This window comes from Macaca nemestrina, chromosome 2 (genome assembly GCF_043159975.1).
Source record: "Macaca nemestrina isolate mMacNem1 chromosome 2, mMacNem.hap1, whole genome shotgun sequence".
Classification (NCBI taxonomy): domain Eukaryota; kingdom Metazoa; phylum Chordata; class Mammalia; order Primates; family Cercopithecidae; genus Macaca; species Macaca nemestrina.
In genome coordinates, this window is record NC_092126.1 from 35388375 (window position 1) to 35408157 (window position 19783).

At 39.8% G+C, this 19783-nt stretch overlaps 1 protein-coding gene across 5 annotated transcripts in view; it reads right to left on the reverse strand.

Moving 5' to 3' along the window:
- LOC105490372 (nephrocystin 3) overlaps positions 1-19526 on the reverse strand; it is a 51313-nt gene extending 31787 nt beyond the window's left edge. For 2 of the 5 annotated variants that reach the window (XM_011755896.3, XM_011755897.3), the window contains exons 1-9: positions 19024-19526; positions 16747-16872; positions 16034-16184; positions 13752-13904; positions 12045-12178; positions 10084-10244; positions 4653-4809; positions 1970-2044; positions 418-591 (exon numbers count right to left, since the gene is read on the reverse strand). In XM_011755896.3, coding sequence (XP_011754198.2) covers positions 418-591; positions 1970-2044; positions 4653-4809; positions 10084-10244; positions 12045-12178; positions 13752-13904; positions 16034-16184; positions 16747-16872; positions 19024-19416 — 1524 coding nt within the window. In that variant the 5' untranslated portion in view covers positions 19417-19526. The remainder of the gene's footprint in view (positions 1-417; positions 592-1969; positions 2045-4652; positions 4810-10083; positions 10245-12044; positions 12179-13751; positions 13905-16033; positions 16185-16746; positions 16873-19023) is intronic. The other 3 variants (XM_071090922.1, XM_011755894.3, XM_011755895.3) reach the window with 3 other exon arrangements.
- Positions 19527-19783: the final 257 nt, after the last annotated feature.

The window sequence follows — 19783 nt, forward strand, 5'->3', positions numbered from 1 at the left end:
CATGTTGCTCAGGTTAGTTTCAAACTCCTGGGCTTAAAGCAATCTGCCTGTCTCAGCCTCCCGAAGGGTTGGGATTCCAGGCGTGAGCCACTGCACCTGGCCTCAGCCATACTATCCTTATCAAGTTTCCTAGCTATCCTAATTCTAGTCTGAGTGAGTTGCAGATGGTGGCATAATAAACATGTGGTTGATAAATTCCGGTCTGTAACTAAAAATGTTTGGTCTATAAGCATATTTGAATCTCACGTATCTTTCTTATGACACAAACCTAAGCATGTCTCAACATGGATAATCAAGCCATGAGATTAGACAACCAGAATAATCATAAACCTGAACTATATTGAGATGAAAATACAATCACAATACAGCCTGTAAGTGATGACAGATCTTTGTTGGAATAATACTCCAAGCACTTACTTTCTCAAATCCCAACTCATGGGCTGAACTAGAAGCCTGCTGAAAAGTTTCCATTTGCTCTTGTTCATCATGTATGTCCCACAGAACGTCACCAAAATCATCTTCTTCTGGAATGGAATCCTCACTGCCCAAATCCTTAGTCTCCAGGTCTGTGTTCTCAAAACCCAGTATATCCTGAACACAAAGAACAACCACACAAAAATGAATGAAGAAAATAAGATCTTACAGTGAGGGCACCCAGGCCCAGAGTGGGCTTCACCTACTTTCGGGAGGGCAAGTTCAAACATATGGCCCTTGTATAACACCTACAGTTGTAAGAATAAACTTACAACTATAAAAAATCACTAATTTAAAACAAAAGAAATAAAAATATTAAAGTAATAGAAATGAATACCTCTTTTTATAAAAATAAAATTAAAGGAATATTTTGAATCCCATGGAATTTGTTTCTTGAAAAATGTTACTCAACATCTTTGGTTGAATCTGGCTGGTGAATAGTTATAAAGTACTAACGACTAGGAAATACGTTATAAGAATTGAATTACTAAGATGTGATTTTTTGATCTCAAGTATCTCTGCTGTCATATTTAGTCTTTATATTAAGTTACTGAAAATATGTTCTCCTTCAAGCACTAATGATGTTAAGTATATTTACTTTCACTTGCTGCCATTCCTTCTGCTCAATGAATTTTATTTATCTTGGTCCTAAAATTTGCAAGATTGTGAAGATCGAATTTGATAAAGACAACCGTCATACTAGAGAGTACCATATAAAATGTGTTGCCATAGGTCATATCATTTTGGGGCTCACTCTTTTTCTCTAATAATAAATCTTCATACTTCCTACTTCTCAAATAGGGTCCCTGGATGCCTGGGAAGGTGTCAGAAGGTATGGGGAACCACAGGCTAAACATGGTACATCTTCCCACTGTGCCCATTCTGTTTGAGGAAGAGGGGAGTAATAAATAATTATTATTACTGTTTTTTCTAATACATAATTTTAAATTAATTTTTATATTGAACACAAACATAGATATAATATCAGGCAGAATATATGACTCACATAAATTTTCAAGACAGCACATGAAACTTCATAAGGACTTCCAGCTCAAGGCCCCTCCCTGGGCCATGTTCTCATCCCCCCTGGAGGCATGCTTTCATCCCCCTCTTCTGTTAGGAATAACATTGTGGGAAAACCTGAAAGGGACTTTCCTAATATATAAAAATTCAAAGGGTACACAGAGGAGCCTCCCTATTGAATAAAATGAACACTTTCTCTCAGTTTTTAGCTAGTGCTTCTGTAATATGTTTTACACTTAGGTATTGAAGCATCAAATAGTCCTGTGAAATAGATCAGAGGCAAAGATATTAATACACGATCCAGGTAATGCTAAGAACATACCACAGGATGGACTCCCAACAGAAACAACAGCGCCTTCCTCAGGTACTATGTTCAAAAAGACAAGCAAGTGGTTTTCTCTGGAAAATTCAATTTTATAGAAAGCGATCTTAAAATATTTTAGATGAAATCTTACAGAGAATGCATATTTACCTGTTTAATAATCTTTTCTACACAAAGATAAGTTTTATATACTCCTTCTGCAGGATCTCCTGAGTGATCAATGATCTGGATAAAAATCATTTAAGAACAGTGAGAAAAACCATAATATCAGAAAGAAATGGTGGTAAACACTTTCATAGTGCTTATGTGACAGGAACTATTCTAAATATTTAACACGTATTAGCTAATTTATCTTCACAACAATCTTAGGAGGGAGATACTATTATTATCCCCATTTTACAGAAGAGTAAACTGAGGCACAGTAAGTAACTTGTCCAAGGTCACACAAGGGATTTAGTGTGAAAAATGGAGCAATAAAACAAGAAGTAGGCCAGGTGCGGTGGCTCATGCCTGTAATCCCAGCACTTTAGTAGGCGGCGAGGTGGGCGGATCACGAGGTCAGGAGATCGAGACCATCCTGGCTGACATGGTGAAACCCCATCTCTACTAAAAATACAAAAAATTAGCCAGGTTTGGGGGCGGATGCCTGTAGTCCCAGTTACTTGGGAGGTTGAGGCAGGAGAATGGCGTGAACCCAGGAGGCGGAGCTTGCAGTGAGCGGACAGCCCGCCACTGAACTCCAGCCTGGGTGACAGAGTGAGACTCCGTCTCAAAAAAAAAAAAAAATTAAATAAATAAATAAATAAACAAGTAAAAAGAAGTATACATTTTTTTGCCCTGTCTCCAAATTTTCTCTTATGTATTTCCATACCACTCAATATATTTACCCTTCAAAATGCATCAAAATCCAATTTTATATCAATAAAACTATAATTCTACAAAAGACAAAAGCAAAATAGTATTTTACTATGTAGTCTTACTGAGTTTGCTGAAAGAAGAACACCCAATCTGTAAGAACATGTGTACTGCTACTAATAATATTTGATAAAATGAGAATAAGGCAATGATTTTACAATAAATACCAAGTGAACAAGCATGGAGATTCACCCTCCATTTACATTTATAATCATGGTAGGGAGACCTTATTTCACTCCTATTTTATAAAATAAACTCATCCTTCTAGCATACTAATTTTTTAAAAGTAAAGGTTATAGAATACATAGAATAAAAAAGATCAATTAATATCTTTTTTTGTGGGACCTAGTGGACTAGGCTGATACTACAATAATTAAAGAATGAAATGGCTCTGGAAATGATAATAAAAATGCACTTCCTTTTTGTCTTAGCTTTATATGGCATGCTGGTCTCAAGCTATCTTTTCTTTTCTTTTTTTTTTTTTTTTCTTTTTTGAGACAGAGTCTCGCTCTGTCGCCCAGGCTGGGGTGCAGTGGCCAGATCTCAGCTCACTGCAAGCTCCGCCTCCCGGGTTCCCGCCATTCTCCTGCCTCAGCCTCCTGAGTAGCTGGGACTACAAGCGCCTGCCACCTCGCCCGGCTAGTTTTTTGTACTTTTTAGTAGAGACGGGGTTTCACCGTGTTAGCCAGGATGGTCTTGATCTCCTGACCTCGTGATCCGCCCGTCTCGGCCTCCCAAAGTGCTGGGATTACAGGCTTGAGCCACCGCGCCCAGCCCTCAAGCTATCTTTTCAATACTAAATGATGGAAAGAAAAATGCTTGTATTCATATGTGATTTTATTTCCTGGCTGGGCACAGGGAAGTGAAAACTGTAAAAATCCTAGAGTTGTTCTCAATTGTATTATTCACATTAACTACAGACATTTACCAAGTTGCCTCCATGTACAGTAATAAAAAGCCTATAATATCTATTCTAAAAATTATCCCAACAGGCATCTAGGAATGATCAAATTTCTCTCATCCCATCATCAGCTTTTTGTTTTTCCCAATGCTCTTAGGAAAAGTCACTATAAAAAGTCTCCTCCTGCAGCATGGACAACATGAGACCCCATCTCTATAAAAATGTTAACAAAGTAGCCAGGCATGGTGGCCCGTGCCTGTAGTCCCAGCTACTCAAGAGGCTGAGGTGGGAGGATTGCTTGATCTCTGAGTCCAGGAATCTGAGGCTTCAATGAGCTGTGAACATGCCACCACACTCCAGCCTGGGTGACAGAGTGAGACTCTGTCTCTTAAAAAAAAAAAAAAAGGCTCCTCCTGACACTAATCCTTGGTCAGTAGACAGAAGAACTCTACGCTTGGGAGAAAAGCACAAAATACCATCTGATCAGATCATACTTGTGCTAGCCACACTTGGCGATTCCTTTTTCCTTTTTTTCCTCACAACCCACAACCAATCTGTTAAGAAATGATATTGGCTCTACTGTCAAAATGTATTCAGAATCCTACCACTTCTCATCATTTCCTCTACCACCACCCTGCTTGGAGCCACCAGCATCTCTCACCTGGATAACGGCAATGGCTCTGAGACTGCACACTAACCCCTGAATGACCACCTATTCTCAACGTGGCAGCCAAAAAGATGACTGTCAGATGATCACTCTGGCCTTCATTCTATTGCTTATAGTCCTGCAATGGCTCCCAATCTCACTCCAAGTGAAAAGCCAATATCCTCAAAATGACCTCTGAGGTTCTTCACAATCAATGAGGTCCCCTCTCCTTCTACTCCCGTCACTTATCTGCTCCAGCCACATGGGTTTCTCTCCCCTGCCCAGACATGCCAGGCTCATGTCCACCTCATGGCCTTTGCTCCAGTTTTTCCCTCAGCTGAGTGTTCTTCAAAAACGCCTATGAATTTTACCTTGGCTTTGTTGGTCTTGTTTAGACTAGAAACTTGATCAATCAATTGCTGGACAGAGTCAGAACTGACTTTTCCATCTTCCAAACGATGAAAGATTAATCGAGGTTTTCCTTCAGGGTTTTTCAGAAACGCTTCTTCACAGTCTTCCAATAAAAGGCTAGATTGGAAATCAGCATTTTGTGTGCTATACTGCATGTGGCAGCAAGCAGTTAGTTAATCAACCTATACCAATAACGGAGTTTTACTACAGTGACAAGTGGCCAGAAAAGGTCCAACTGCAGAACAAGTGAAGTTTTCCAAAAATTGATGTGTTATGGCTCTCTTCTAGCTTGGTCTTAAAATATAATATATTCATTAACCCACAGTGAGCATAAATATAATAAATTATGCATTAAATTGTAAAGCCTATATAACTTTATTTTTTAAAACTAAAAAAGATCTCAAAAACACTCTTAAACTTGGCTCAAAATAATGGACCAGACTCATGAGACTTTGAAAATAGATGGCAAACAAAATTCCATCTAAAAATGTATAATTTCTATGTTAACACAAGGAGGCAGGAGGTCATGCGTGGGGAGGTACACAGGCACCATCCAGGGCAACAGCCAGGTTCCTGCACTGCTTTTCCAGGGGTTCTTTTTAATGCCTTTAATTTGACCCACCTCACTTCATGGCAGAATCACAGGAGAAATCTCTTACAATGGAAGATAGGAACTGAAATATGGCAAGTCCAGGAGAGGCGTTTTTTCCAGATAAAGGTTTCAAAATGAGGAATTCTTTGCTCTTGATTGGCCCTCCTTCATTACATCAGCACCCTTGTTGGGCAGACCAGGCTCACCAAGAATTCTTGAACCTACATAGAAGGAGAGGAGCTTCTCTGTTTGGATGGCAGCCCCAAAGTTTTGACAGTTTTCTCTTTCCCAGTTCTTTTAGTCTTTTCTCATCTAATAAATGACCCTAATCCTTATACCCAATATATACTACAAAAAAGATCTGGAGACAGATTGGAAGAGGTTAGATGACTGGAAAAAAACCTTGACTGAGGTGAAGGTAAAAAAATTCCAAAAAACAACTTTGTTACAGGGAACCAAAATTATATTTTTAATGAAAATTCTAGAAAAAAAAAATCCTACAACTAATAATCTGCTGAGGTCTTTCTCTCTCTCTCCCTCCCGTCTTTCTTTCTCTCCCTCTTGTTTTTTCTTTTTTTCTTTTTTTTTTTTTTTGACAGAGTCTTACTCTGTCACCCAGCCTGGTATGCAGTGGTACAATCACAGCTCACTGCAGCTTCAACCTCCTGGGCTCAAGTGATCCTCCCACCTCAGCCTCCAGAGTAGCTAGGCCCACAGGCACATGCCACCACACCCAGCAAATTTTTGTATTTTTTGTAGAGATGGGGTTTCACCATGTTGCCCAGGCAAGTCTTGAATTCCTGGCCTCAAGGGATCCTCTCACCTTGGCCTCCCAAAATGCTGGGATTACAGGCATGAGCCAAGGCGCGCAGCCCACATCTGCTGGGGTTTTCTACACAACAAAGGACACTGCAACCAATTCCCCTTTCTAGAAAGCATTAAATGAAAGTTGTCTAGAGAAACAAATTTTGTGTGTGGGGTGTGTGTGTGTATGTGTAGAAGGGTGATACTATATGATTCAGAATTTGCAAATTAGACTACTAGACCAAATTATTAAAAATTAAGAAACATTCTATTGTATATTTCTGTGCCAATCCATTCTACCCAAACCACAGAAGTTTTCTATGTTAAAATCACTCTGACCACGTTCTATAGAATTTTGGAATTTCAATGATTCATCTGTCAGTGCTTTGGGGGAAAAGTCTGTGGCCCATTAGAAGACCAAAGAGTGGGTGTGCTGTTCAGGCACATGTCCATATTTCAAAACATTCCCTACAAAACTGACCCATGGGGCTCAGATAAAATGATATGATCTCTGGGATTTTAATCAAATAATTTGGTGGAACGGAAGCAGATGCTACAGATGAAACAACTGGTCATGAGTTGATAACTGCTGAAGTTAGACAGTATGACAGGCCAGCTAATATGTGGATAAACTGCACTTTAGGATCCCTTCAGAAAGTAGCCTCAGTAGACAAAAATGTAGGGGAGGAGCTGCTAGAGAAGATGCAGCTTTGTGGGGCTGGAGGAGTTAAAACAGTGAGGCTGAGGCATAATGAGGAAAGTTCAATTATAGAACAAACAAGAGCTTCCACTCGCCTAAATTCTGTAAGGAAACTCTATAGGCGATCTGGTAAAAAAACAAACAAACAAACAAACAAAAACCAACGAAACCAATAATAGGGCCTAAGAAGTCCTGAAAGGTGACTGAACTACCCTTTTTTTTTTTTTTTCTTTTTTTTTTTGAGACAGAGTCTTGCTCTGTAGCCCGGGCTGGAGTGCAGTGGCCGGATCTCAGCTCACTGCAAGCTCCGCCTCCCGGGTTCCCGCCATTCTCCTGCCTCAGCCTCCTGAGTAGCTGGGACTACAGGCGCCCGCCACCTCGCCCGGCTAGTTTTTTGTATTTTTAGTAGAGACGGGGTTTCACCGTGTTAGCCAGGATGGTCTCGATCTCCTGACCTCGTGATCCGCCCGTCTTGGCCTCCCAAAGTGCTGGGATTACAGGCTTGAGCCACCGCGCCCGGCCGACTGAACTACCCTTTAGGCGCGGAAGCCTCCCCATCCCTTGAGAAAGACTGATGATGCCCTGAGGAAAACCAGTCCCAGTCGCCCCTCTGTGCTGCCGTGCTGCTGTGCGGAGGGAGAGGCACCTCTCCTTCTACTCCTTCTACGTAGGTTCGAGCATTCTTAGTGAGTCTGGTCTGCCCAGCAAGGGTGCTGATGTAATGAAGGAGGGCCAATCATGGGCAAGTAATTCCTCATTTTAAAACCTTTATCTGGAATATTCCTACTCAGCCAGCCTCTCCTGGACTCGCCATATTTCAGTTCCCATCCTTCACTGTAGATTTCTCCCAGGATTTTTCTCCTTCCATGAAGGGAGGCGGGTCAAATCAAAGGCATTAAACAAGAACCCCTGGAAAAGCAGTGCAGGAGCCTGGCCATTTCCCTCTAATGCACCCTTCTCCGGTGACACTGAGAGGCACAGTGCCTGTGCACCTCACTAAGCGTGACCTCCTGCCTACCTTCCCCGCCTACAACTAAGCATGTTGGTAGCATAGCTGCTCCAAATCCAATCATTTCATACCCTAAAACCATACATTTTGAGCTTCATAATTTCTTGTAAGAGACCTGAATAGTGTGAGAAGCCAGTGAACACTATCTTCAAATAACTCTGTGGATACCATCTGCACACAGGGAATAGTTATTGACCAGGAAACTGTTTCCCCATGGAGCTTCCAAGCTGCTCAGGAGAAGCTTTTCTAGATTCATCTTTTGGGAAGGATGGGGTAGTCACTGGGGTAGGTGAAGGCGCAATTTGAGAGAAACAAAGGCTCCAACAGCCCGTTTGTGGTGTAGAGCCCATCCCCACTGCCGTACCTCTTGACAGGCATGAAAGAAACAAATGATAAAATAATAAGCAGCTGGAATAAGAAAAGTTTAAGTAAAATAAAGCCAAAGTAGAGACTAAAATTATTAAATTTAAGAAATTAAAATCCTTATTTAACAAGAATAAAATTTTTAAAAATGTACAATATAAAATTTTACTAAAAGGAGATAAACTGAAAACTACTAAGCAAAAGTAATAAAATATGAAATAAATGGAGAGGAAAACATTAAGAAGAGTTTAAAATTGGAAAAGAAAAATAAATGTTAAAAGTGTAAAAATAATGTATACAATGTTTTATTTAAAAAGTAAGGGTTTTTTTGGTTTGTTTCTGAAACAGGGTTATGCTCTGTCACCCAGAAAGTTTCTTTAATGTAAAGAAAAACAAAATGGTTGTATGGATTAAAGATAAGAATTAGAAAAAATAAGGTAACAACAAATAACATATTACCAAGTAAGATAAAAAAAAAACTACTCAATCATTAAGTAATAAGACAAGATATATCCTTAATAAATATAAAAACCGGGAAAGAAAAAGGAAGGGGTGGATAGCAATGAAACCCAACTGAAGGCAATCAAGTTGAAGAACTCCTTAAACATATTCTGGATGAAGGCTTATTGACCAGGTAGTTGCCTGTTCACCTGGCCACTAGGCAAAGTCTTAAGGGTCACAAATGCGTTATACTGTAGGGAAACTGGTGAAACTTAAGGCCCTACATATATCTATACACAGTTAAAGTCAGAGTTCGTCCACAATTAAAAATAAAAAAGCAAAATGCTTTGGAAAGGTTAAATTTAGACAGTAAATCTAGAAAGAAAAATTAGCCTCTTATTAAACTTATTTTGTCCTTTATATCTAACTGGTGAAAAAAAAAATCTTTACTTGCAGACAAGATTCATTAGCATGATTATATTCACATTATAAGGACATTGTTCACTTTACTGGGTCTATTTAAACAGTAAGCTCCTCACAGCATGTAAATTATGATTCAACACCTATACAAGTGATCAAGTACATGAACTTCATATGTAACATATATAGTTCAAATACCTCTCAGTTTGTATCCAAAGAAAAAAAACAATGAAGGTTAATGTTGCTTATTGAAATTAGGAGTTATTAACTTTTTCTGTAAAAGGTCAGATAGTAAACAGTTCAGGTTTTGTAGGACATATGGTTTCTGTTGTAAGGCTTCAACTTTGCTATTATAGTATGAAAGCAACTGTAGAAAATACATGAATGGGCCAGGTGTGGTGGCTCATGCCTGTAATCCCAGCACTTTGGGAGGCCAAGGTGGGCAGATCACAAGGTCAGGAGATCGAGACCACCCTGACTAGCACGGTGAAACCCCATCTCTACTAAAAATACAAAAAATTAGCTGGGCATGGTGGCAGGCGCTTGTAGTCCCAGCTACTCGGGAGGCTGAGGCAGAAGAATGGCGTGAACCCGGGAAGCAGAGCTTGCAGTGAGCCGAGGTCGCATCACTGCACTCCAGCCTGGGCGACAAAACAAGACTCTGTCTCAAAAAAAAAAAAAAAAAAAAAAAAAGAAAGAAAGAAAAAGGAAAATATATGAATGAATGAATGAATGAATGAATGTGGCTGTGTTCCAATAAAACTTTATTTACAAAAGCAGACTCCTGGCTAGATTTGGCCCTTGGGCTATATTTGCCAAACTCTGATTAAAATAAGTTATAAATTAATGATGTTGATCATATGACCTATGAAAAAAGTCTAACAGCATAAAACTTTTCATTCTTGATTTTATTTAAGTACAAAACAGTTGTAGAATTAATTGAATTTCATGGATTTTTTTATTATAAGGATGCAATTAAAATTTATCTTTGAAGCTTATTTGGCAACCTCAATTCTATTTACAGTTTACTGCTTATAATAAATTACATTTTTTTCAGCTTACCTTGGTAATGTTAAGTGAATAAATAAAATAACTAAAGAACTTTTCTCAATTTCCCATTTTCTTACAGTGAGGTATTGATTTTCAACATCTATTGGAAAATAAACAGCATGGAAAAAATATCCCATTGTCTCGCACATTCTCTTAAGTTTAGGTGAATAGTCCTAAAAACAAATGAAAACATATAAAAGCTTAATGCATTTAACTAAAGATCAAGTGAGATTCATACTACTCAAAATAAAAAGTATGCTTTAAAACAGGTTATACTGGATATCTTTTAATATAAACTTTTAAAAATAATCACATTTTAAAGAAAATTTTAAAGAGAAAAGACATGTTTCTCTCAAATACAAATAATAATAGCTTAGCAACCTGGCCTTTTTCTAGCTCAGAAGATCACTTATTTCATAATAAACCTAGAACAACAGGAGACAGTATTAGGCTATTTTGCTTTGGTATTTGTTTCTTTTTGGTATTATTACCATGAACAATCTGTTTTATTGTCATAAAGAGTGCAAAATATAGATCTATAGATCTGTATAGTAAAAAACATCCACTATGATACATCAGAACGCTAAAGCAGAGAGATATAAGTTAAAAACACATAAATCGACAATTAATATAGTAAGTAACGATGACTATTATGATGAAAGAAATTAGTAATACCCTCAAAATGTCCTTGGGAATAACATATTCAATTACTGGATGGAAGCTTTGGGCTTTAAAATATTTTATCTTTTTACTAAAATTGAATAATATCACAAAGGAAAGCTAGATGGGTTTGGTAATCAACAACAGGGAAGATGTTAATATAGCAGGTATAGCATGTGACACACATTCTATAAAATGCCCTTGGAACACTGGTAGGCAAGCTTTTTATATAAAGGGTTAGATAGCAAATATTTGTGCAACAATAATAATCGCTTAACAACTTGGCTGTTTTAGCAGGGATCTTTGTGGTTTATTTGGCTTCCATCACAATTACTCTGCCATTGAATTGGTGGTGTAGTGCCGCCATGGATGATATGTAAACAAATGAGTGCGGCAATGTTCTAATAAACTTGATAGACACTAAAATTTGTATTTCATATAATTTTCACGTCATAAAGCATTAATCTCCTTTTGATTTTTTCTACCACTTAAAATGTGAAAACCAATCTTATCTCTGGGCCATTTAAAACAGGCAGCAGGCCAGATTTCACCAACAGGCTATAGTGATCCCTGCCTTAGAATAACTCCAACGGCTGCCTTGGAAAATTTAAACCATGGTAGGGAGAAAATTTTATTACCTGAGACAGACTCAAGGATAGAGCTGGCAGAGAGAGTAACTAAAGCAGACACAATCAACAAGAGTCTTATTGTGGAGAATATGCAATGAAAATTTCACAAAAAAGCCTAGGCAACACAATGAGACCCTTTCTCTACAAAAAAAAAAAAAAAAAAAAAAAAAAAAATTAAATTAGCCATATTTGGTGGTGTGTGCCTGTAGTAGTCCTAGCTGTTATGGAGGACTGGGTGGGAGGACTGCTTGAGCTCATGAGTTTGAGGCTACAGTGAGCTATGACTGTGCCACTGCCCTCCAGCCCAGGCAACAGAGCAAGACACTGTCTCAAAACAACCAAACACACACACACACAAAAACTCCAGAAAGTTCCAACACCTTAGTCTGACATTTGAAACTCACTAAAACAAGTTAAAACCTTCTTTTTCTGTCCTAGCTCCCATCCTAGGAAAGTTAATTCCAGAAAGTAAACATAAATAAATAAACCCTCAATTCACTACCTTTCTTTGCATATAATACTGAAAAATATTTTCTCTTAAGAAAAGCCCAAGACGCTGCCTATTCTTTAAGACATAAAATCTAGTAGGAAACTATTTGGTTTAGATACAGTAGTATCAGAAACAGAATATAATATTAACTTATATTTTAAATTGGTGGATACAGAATTTATAAATATCCTCACCTTAAGGAAAAGATCCATCTCAGGCTGGGTTTCATCTGTATAAATGAGGTAACATCTGACAGTGTTACTCCACAGAGAATGTGAAAACAGAGGAGTAACTTGTAATAAACTAGCTACAGCAATATCCCAATCATCTGAAAATAAAATTGCTCAAGTTCATGAAAAAGTTACCAGAACACATTTGATCATTCTAAAAAAGTTTAAAAATCATAACAGGTATCATTGAATGGAATCTCATCTTACATGTTAATACTGCCATAGCTTCTAGAGTAATATATTCAAAGGCAATTAGTTTTCTAAACACAAATTCTATCCTAGGACTTGAAGCAATGAATGTCACCAGTGGTCTTCCCTGAGGCACCAGTGGTTCCAGTCAAGTGTCATGAAAAAATTTTACATGAGTTATTTGATTAGTTTGTTACTTGAAGTTAGCCTACATTACCAAGAGGATCTGTAGCTTTACTTTCTTATTATTCTTGAAATATATTGAGTTAAAAGAAAGCTCAAGAATGGCATAAAATGAAAAGTAGCCTTATGCTAACTATATTTAGTGAGAATAAAAATTTAACATATATTTGGCTAGTTCAAGAAGCACAATTTTAAAAATGATTTTCATTTTGCTGATAGAGAAATAATTGTATGGTTTTAAGGAAAAAGAGTAGAGCTACTTATAACTTCTTAGGTCTGCACTGATACTGAAATTCTAAACAGATCTTAGAGCTATTCTGGACACTGTGTTATGTAAAAATAATGAAAATATACTTTTGGGTATGAATACAGTTGTCCCTTGGTATCAGTGGAGGACTGGTACCAGCACTTCCCCTCACATACCAAATCCACAGATGCTCAGGTCCCTTATATAAAATCATGTGGTATTTGCACATAAACTACGCACATCCTCCCATATACTTTAAATCAAGTTTGTCCAATCCGCGGCCCGTGGGCCTCATGTGGCCCAGGATGGCTTCGCAGCCCAGCACAACATTATAAGACTTTTTTGCAATTTTTTTTTTTTAGTTCATCAGCTGTCATTAGTATTAGTGTATTTTACTTGTGGTCAAGACAATTCTTCTTCTTTCACTGTGGACCAGGGAAGCTAAAAGAAGCTAAAAGATTGGATACCCCTGCTTTAAATAATCTCTAGTTATTTAAAATGCCTAATGTAATGTAAATGCTATGTAAATAGTTGTTATACTGTAATGTTTCTTATTTCTATTTTTATTGTTATACTGTTATTTTCTTTGTTATTTTTCCAAATATTTTTGATCAGTGGTTGAGTGGATCTGTGGATATGGAGGGAAAACTGTACTATATTACCTAATAGAGCTTTTTGGTATTTTGCTCCATAACCTGCACTAATCTTCAGCACTATCAAAGAAGCAGAGGGAAAGATTAAAACTTACTATTTTTCAGTTAATCTACATTAGATTTGCTGCTCAACTAAAACACCGGACAATTCAGACCAGAACACAGTTACCAGAACCTGGCAGGCCAGGCTGGCAGGAGTACCATCTGATCCCCATCTAAATTATGTAACCTCGTCCTTCCTTGTTAGTTACAGCCCCACTGTATGATGGTTTGTCAATGGAAAGCACTAGGAACACAAATTTCATGCTTTGCTAATGGTATTAATAGTTCTAGCACAAGATTATAAAACATGAACAATCACTACCACTAGGCAAATAATTGACAAAGAGCATGTATTACCTCTGTTAACATTTGCAAAGGGTCCTTCCACATCTATAGAACTATGGGCAAACTCAGGGCCTCTGAAGGACTGCTGAAGCTGGATCATGCTTCCTATGGAAGGTTCACTTCCCAAGGCTCCGCCAGTCCAATATTCACACTGGGTTCCAGCAGCTGTTCAGCAAGAGATTTTTATCTTGTGAAAGCCAACTTACTGAATGTTCAAAACCTCATCACATGTACTGAACAGGATTTCTAATTTTAAAAAATACTAAAATATTATAAATATTCAAACGATTTTGAAAATACTTTGCCATTGACTTTTGGCAAAGTTCAAAGATACTGATTAACATAATTCTGGTTATCATCTCAAATTCAAAGAGCGGATTAAAAAGAGAAAGATGAAAAGAAACAAGAAACAATAGAAAAGAAATCATAATAAGAGGGAAGTTAAAAACATTTTACAAAAAAAATTCTAAAAACCATTTCTAACTGTACAGCTTAGGCATCAATTAAAATCTGAAGGAAAAAAGCCTCAAAGGTAGACTGTTACTAACACACATGAATATAAAAATATTCATAATTTATTAGGACATAAACTCTTTACAGCAGGGAGTACATCCTTCTCAACCTCCTAGAGCAACAAAATTAATGTCTGAATCATTAAGAACTTATGAACTTGATGATTTTCTAATAAATTATATTTGCCAGAATGTCTACATCTCTGGCAAAACTGAGCTTACTATTTGTAGCTCTTTGAGTCTCAAATGGGTGACATACCCCCTCAAGTGTTCCTTCTTCCTATTTAACACAAAATACGAAGAAAAAAGACCTAGAAAGGAATTTGTTTCTAATTTGCCGAGACAATTACAATAGTTTTGAAACACTGTACATTTGAATATGTCAATACTGAAATAATCACTAAGACTTGTGTTGGGGTATAAAAAAGTATTTTCTCAGCTACTCTTGGCTGTTAACAATCACTTTTTTGTTTGAGATGGAGTCTTGTTCTGTCGCCACGCTGGAGTGCAGTGGCGCGATCTTGGCTCACTACAACCTCCATCTCCTGGGTTCAAGCGATTCTCCTGACTCAGCCTCCCGAGTAGATGGGACTACAGGCACACGCCACCACGCCCAGCTAATTTTTGTATTCAATAAAGACAGGGTTTCACCATGTTGGCCAGGATGGTCTTGATCTCTTGACCTCGTGATCTGCCCGCCTCGGCCTCCTCAAGTACTGGGATTACAGGCATGAGCCACCGCACCCAGCCTTCATTTTTTTCCTTAAACGTTAGCAATAAAGGCCGGGCACGGTGGCTCACGCTACTTGGGAGGCTGAGGCAGGAGAATGGCATCTCAAAAAAAAAAAAAAAAAAAAAGTTAGCAATAAAAATTCCAGGATGTTGGTCAGATTCCAATGATACTAAAATGAAAATTAAGAAGGAACTGTCAGTTACTATATTTTACTCCAAAATGCATCCATTTGTGAGAATATACTTACAGTTCATTATAAATGGGAGGGTGATTACATTTTTCCACTGCATTTTAAAATAGAATCTTTTTCATTTTTCAGTATCAATCACACTTTATTAACATTTTCTTAGAATACGTAAATCCTTTCACTCTGTGATTTCAAGCTTTTCTTTATTTCCAGAAAAACATATTTTATGTAATTATAAAACAAATACTTTTTGAATAGTTCACAAAGCTATACTGGAAACCACTCAGTGAACTATAATGCAAGTATTCTAAATGATAGTTGCAAAAAATACATCATTATGTAAAGAAATAACACTGCAGAGACTACGAACTCCAATATCCATTCTCCTCTTCTTTCTTCAGTAACAGAACCCTACATCTGAGTTGGACTCTTGTCTGCCTGGCTGCTGATTACACTACCCAGTCTTCCCAGGTATACTTCTGACTAATGGGATTTGAGAAGTCATCTTAGGTTGTGCTTTCTGGGAAAGGAATGTGTTCTCCCCTTCCTTCTTTCCCCTGGCTAAAATGCAGATGTGCTGGTGGGAGCTGGGATAGCTATCTTAGACCAGAGAATAAAAGTTATGGGTTAGGGTTGGCAGAGTGACAAAGTAGAAGGAACTTTAGTCCCCAAATTCATACACTTCGTGGAGAAGAGGTGTCTTAGCAGCTGAGAGAAAGAACGCATGACTCTATTTGCAACAATAGTTAAAGTGATAACCTAATATAGATAAGTAAAAGAAATCTAGCAGAATCCAAAGTTGGCTCTACATGTCATTAGAGCTATGTTGAAAGCTCAAAATATAAATAGGATATACACTTACCAGTGACATCTGTACAGTTGTCATCTGAATCAGACTCCCCAGGATCAAATACTTGGATGCCCTGAGCCTGTAGCCTCTGAAGTTTGCTCTCCAACTCCCTCTTGGCCCTCAGTAAGTCCTGAATTTCATTTTCTTTGGTCTCTCTAAAAATCTTTAAAAAGAATAATTTTAATTTCGAAAGTTTTTTTATAATCAAAAAGTTGTGTCATCAACTTTAAGGGAAAAATATTTCATTCATAAAACCAATATTCATTTGGTCCTCGATGTCCCCTTTCGTAGGGTGAATGTCCCAGTACCTTTACCTTACTGTTTTGCAACTGGAAGCCACTGGAATTCCAGCAGGATGCATGTCCGTGGTGTGGGTCTGTCATGTGCACTGCATGACGTTTAGGAAATCTGTTTCTCTTTCCCACTAAATACCAATAATACAACACCCCTAAACATTTCCACATGCTTTTCCCCATACAGAAACGCTTCCCTTCTTTTCGAAATTGTTATTAAAATGTTCACTTTCATACATTTTTCTTTGAAATGATCTCAAGTTTACCACATCTAACTCAAAAATGTGAAAGTGCCCTACGCTAATTCTTACAATTTTCATGAATCCTACATAACTTACTTCTATTTATTCACCACATTATATATTATATACACTTTTAGAATATACTGTTTTATTCCATGTTGCTTTGGGGGTAAAAATGTAAGGAATTTACCTTGAATTGCCTTTTAACTTTATCTCTGTCATGTTCAAATGTTGCTGCTCTCTCCATTGCTTGGTATTTTGCTTCTAAAGCACTTTCTTTTTCTCGAAGTATCTTCTGGTATGTTTTTTGAAGTGCCTACAATAATTTACCTCGTTATTTCCTAACAAAAATAGTCTTGCTCCCCAATTTTACATTCTTATATATATATATATATGTTACGTATCTTAGAATTTTAAGTCTACTTATTATTTTACCAATTATCAGGAACTTCATGTTGCCATTTTATTCAAAACATAATGGAAAAAAACCGCAAGCATGCTGGAACTACAACAAATAAAGACTTCAACATTAAGCTTTCAATGGACATTAACTTTTTTTGAAACACTGCATCAGTTCTTAAACTTCTTTATGCCTTTTCCATCTTTGTGATAGTAAACATTACATTTTATAAGGCTTAACTTGAAGGATATTTAGTTCTAGGAGACTGTGTGCCCGTTGGCACTATGTCTTATTCATCTCACCATCCCTTGAGCACTTCACAGTGCCTGGTACGCTGCAGGTCTCCAGTAAATGTCTGACTCAATGAATGAAATATAGAAGAGTTTTTTCATGCCTCGATATGTGAGAAAGGAACCAGTATGTTTCACAGGAAATCAGGACTTGTGACAGGAGTGACTGTGACACTTGCCAACCCTTATTACACCCTGCCCTGTTTGGTCTGGCCTTTTCTACCCCCACCGTGCAGTTGTTTCCAACGTACAATGTCTGTTGGGCAGTGGCTTGGACACATTAAATCAGATACTTGAAATGCGCGAGTCCATTTTATACATGCAAGTGCATTAAGGCTGCCCAGTAGGAAAACTGATAAGACAACAGATAAACTGCTATACGGACTTCTTCCCAGACAACCACATTAATTACACAACCGCTAATGAGGGAGTTTAAAAATAAAAACAACAACAATGAAACCTGACTAGAAGAATGTCTAGTCTTGAAGACAGGAGGCTTTTTCTCTTTTAGAAAAATCAGTCTGAGGTATTTATTTCACCCCTACTGTAACGACTCCAGGAACTCTTAGGCTGCCTAGAAGTCTCTCCCACAGTGAAGAATAAACAAACGACACAACAACGATCAGAGGGGCCCCAAACTGATGGCAAAAAGTCTTAGAGATTTGCTCACAGAAAAGCAACCTCTTGCTTTATATGCTTTTTTTTTTTTTTTTTTTTTGAGACGGAGTCTCGCTCTGTTGCCCAGGTTGGAATGCAATGGTGCAATCTCGGCTCGGTGCAATCTCGGCTCACTGCAACCTCCGCCTCCTGAGTTCACGCCATTCTCCTGCCTCAGCCTCCCGAGTAGCTGGGATTACAGGCGCCTGCCACCATGCGCAGCTAATTTTTGTATTTTTAGTAGAGACGGAGTTTCACCATGTTGGCCAGGCTGATCTCCTGGTCATCCGCCCGCCTAGGCCTCGCAAACTGTTGGGATTACAGGCGTGAGCCACCACGCCCGGCTGCTTTATATACTATTTTAGTGAATTATAATGGACCTGCTACATGGAGGGCATGCAATAATTAATTTTAGAGTAAATTAATCAAATGGACTAAGGAAATTTGACTACATCTAGAAAAGGTTTTCAATCATAGCAGTTAAGATGGTGAGAATCAGGAGGCTTCCAGAAAATTTCATGTCAAGACCATTACAATGCAAGAGCCATGAAACTTCACAAAGAAACCGACACATGAGCCCCACTTTGGAGCCCCAGGCAAAATTTTTATAGGGAGGGGGAGGATAAAACTCCTAGGAAGAGTTTGTTGAGTTGCTTCAACAGATGTCACCAGCCTTCTGAGGGGGTGGGCGCGGGGGCCGGAGTGGAGCTGGAGATTGGCATTTGCCTCCTCAGGACACTTTATGGCTAATTTCTTCTAGGTGTCTGAATAAATAAACCAGAAATAGAAAAGCGGGGGCGAGGCGCGGTGGCTCACTCCTGTGATCCCAGAACTTTAGGAGGCCAAGGCGTGAGGATCGTTGAGCCAGGAGTTCCAGGCTGCAGTGAGCCGCGATCGTGCCACCGCAGCGAGACCCTGTCTCCAAAAAAAGAGACAGATAAAGGGGAGGGAATTAAGGAATCATTTCAGACTCGAAGAGAATATGGCCTCTCAAATTAAAATACGCAGTTTCCGCCGAACTTTCAAAGCCGCTTGGTTTGGAGAAGGAGGAGGACGGTCGTGCTTCCCAGGGGTCTCCCGGCGGCGCGGCGCGGCGCGGCGCGGCCCGGCCCGGCGTTACCTGCAGTTCGGCCCGCAGCCGCTTGTTCTCTGTGTCCAGCTTGGCCTCGCGGCGGCCCATGGACAACAACTCCTGGTTCTTGCTGACGCGGAAGATCTCGTACTCCTTCTTGAGCCGCTCGTACTCGGCCGCCGCGTACTCCAGCTCGGGCACCGACGAGCCGGTGGACTTGAAGCTGGCCCCCAGCAGCCCGCCCGCGCCTGCCCCGCGGGGAAGCGACCCCGGCCCGGACCCCGCCGCCGCCCCCGCGCCTCGGCGGAACGAGTTGCGTAGCAGGCGGGCCTTGGGCTTCACCTCCACCGGGATCTCGCAAGCCTCGCCGCCGCCCGCCCCGTACGTGTCCTCGATCACCTCCCCGCCCGCGGGGCTCACGAGCGACGAGGCGGTCCCCATGGTGTCCGCGGCGGCCACTAGCTAGTGGGTACCGGCGGGGCTGAGCAGCTGAACGGAGCGGGACGGGGCGGGGCGGCGGGATGGAGCGAGGCTGGAGAGCAGGACGGGGCTGGAGAGCAGGACGGGGCTGGGCAGCGGAACGGGGCGGGGCCCGAGAGCAGGACTGGGCGAGGCAGCGGAACGGGGCTAGGCGGGAGAACAGGATGGGGCGGGGCAACTAGAGGGGCGGGGCAGCAGGACGCGGCGGGGCAGCAGAACCGGACGGGGCAGGGGAGCAGGACGGGGAGGGGCAGAGGAACGGGGAGGTGTGGGAGTGCTGGATGGGGCGGGGCAACTGGAGGGGCGGGGCAACTGGAGGGGCGGGGCA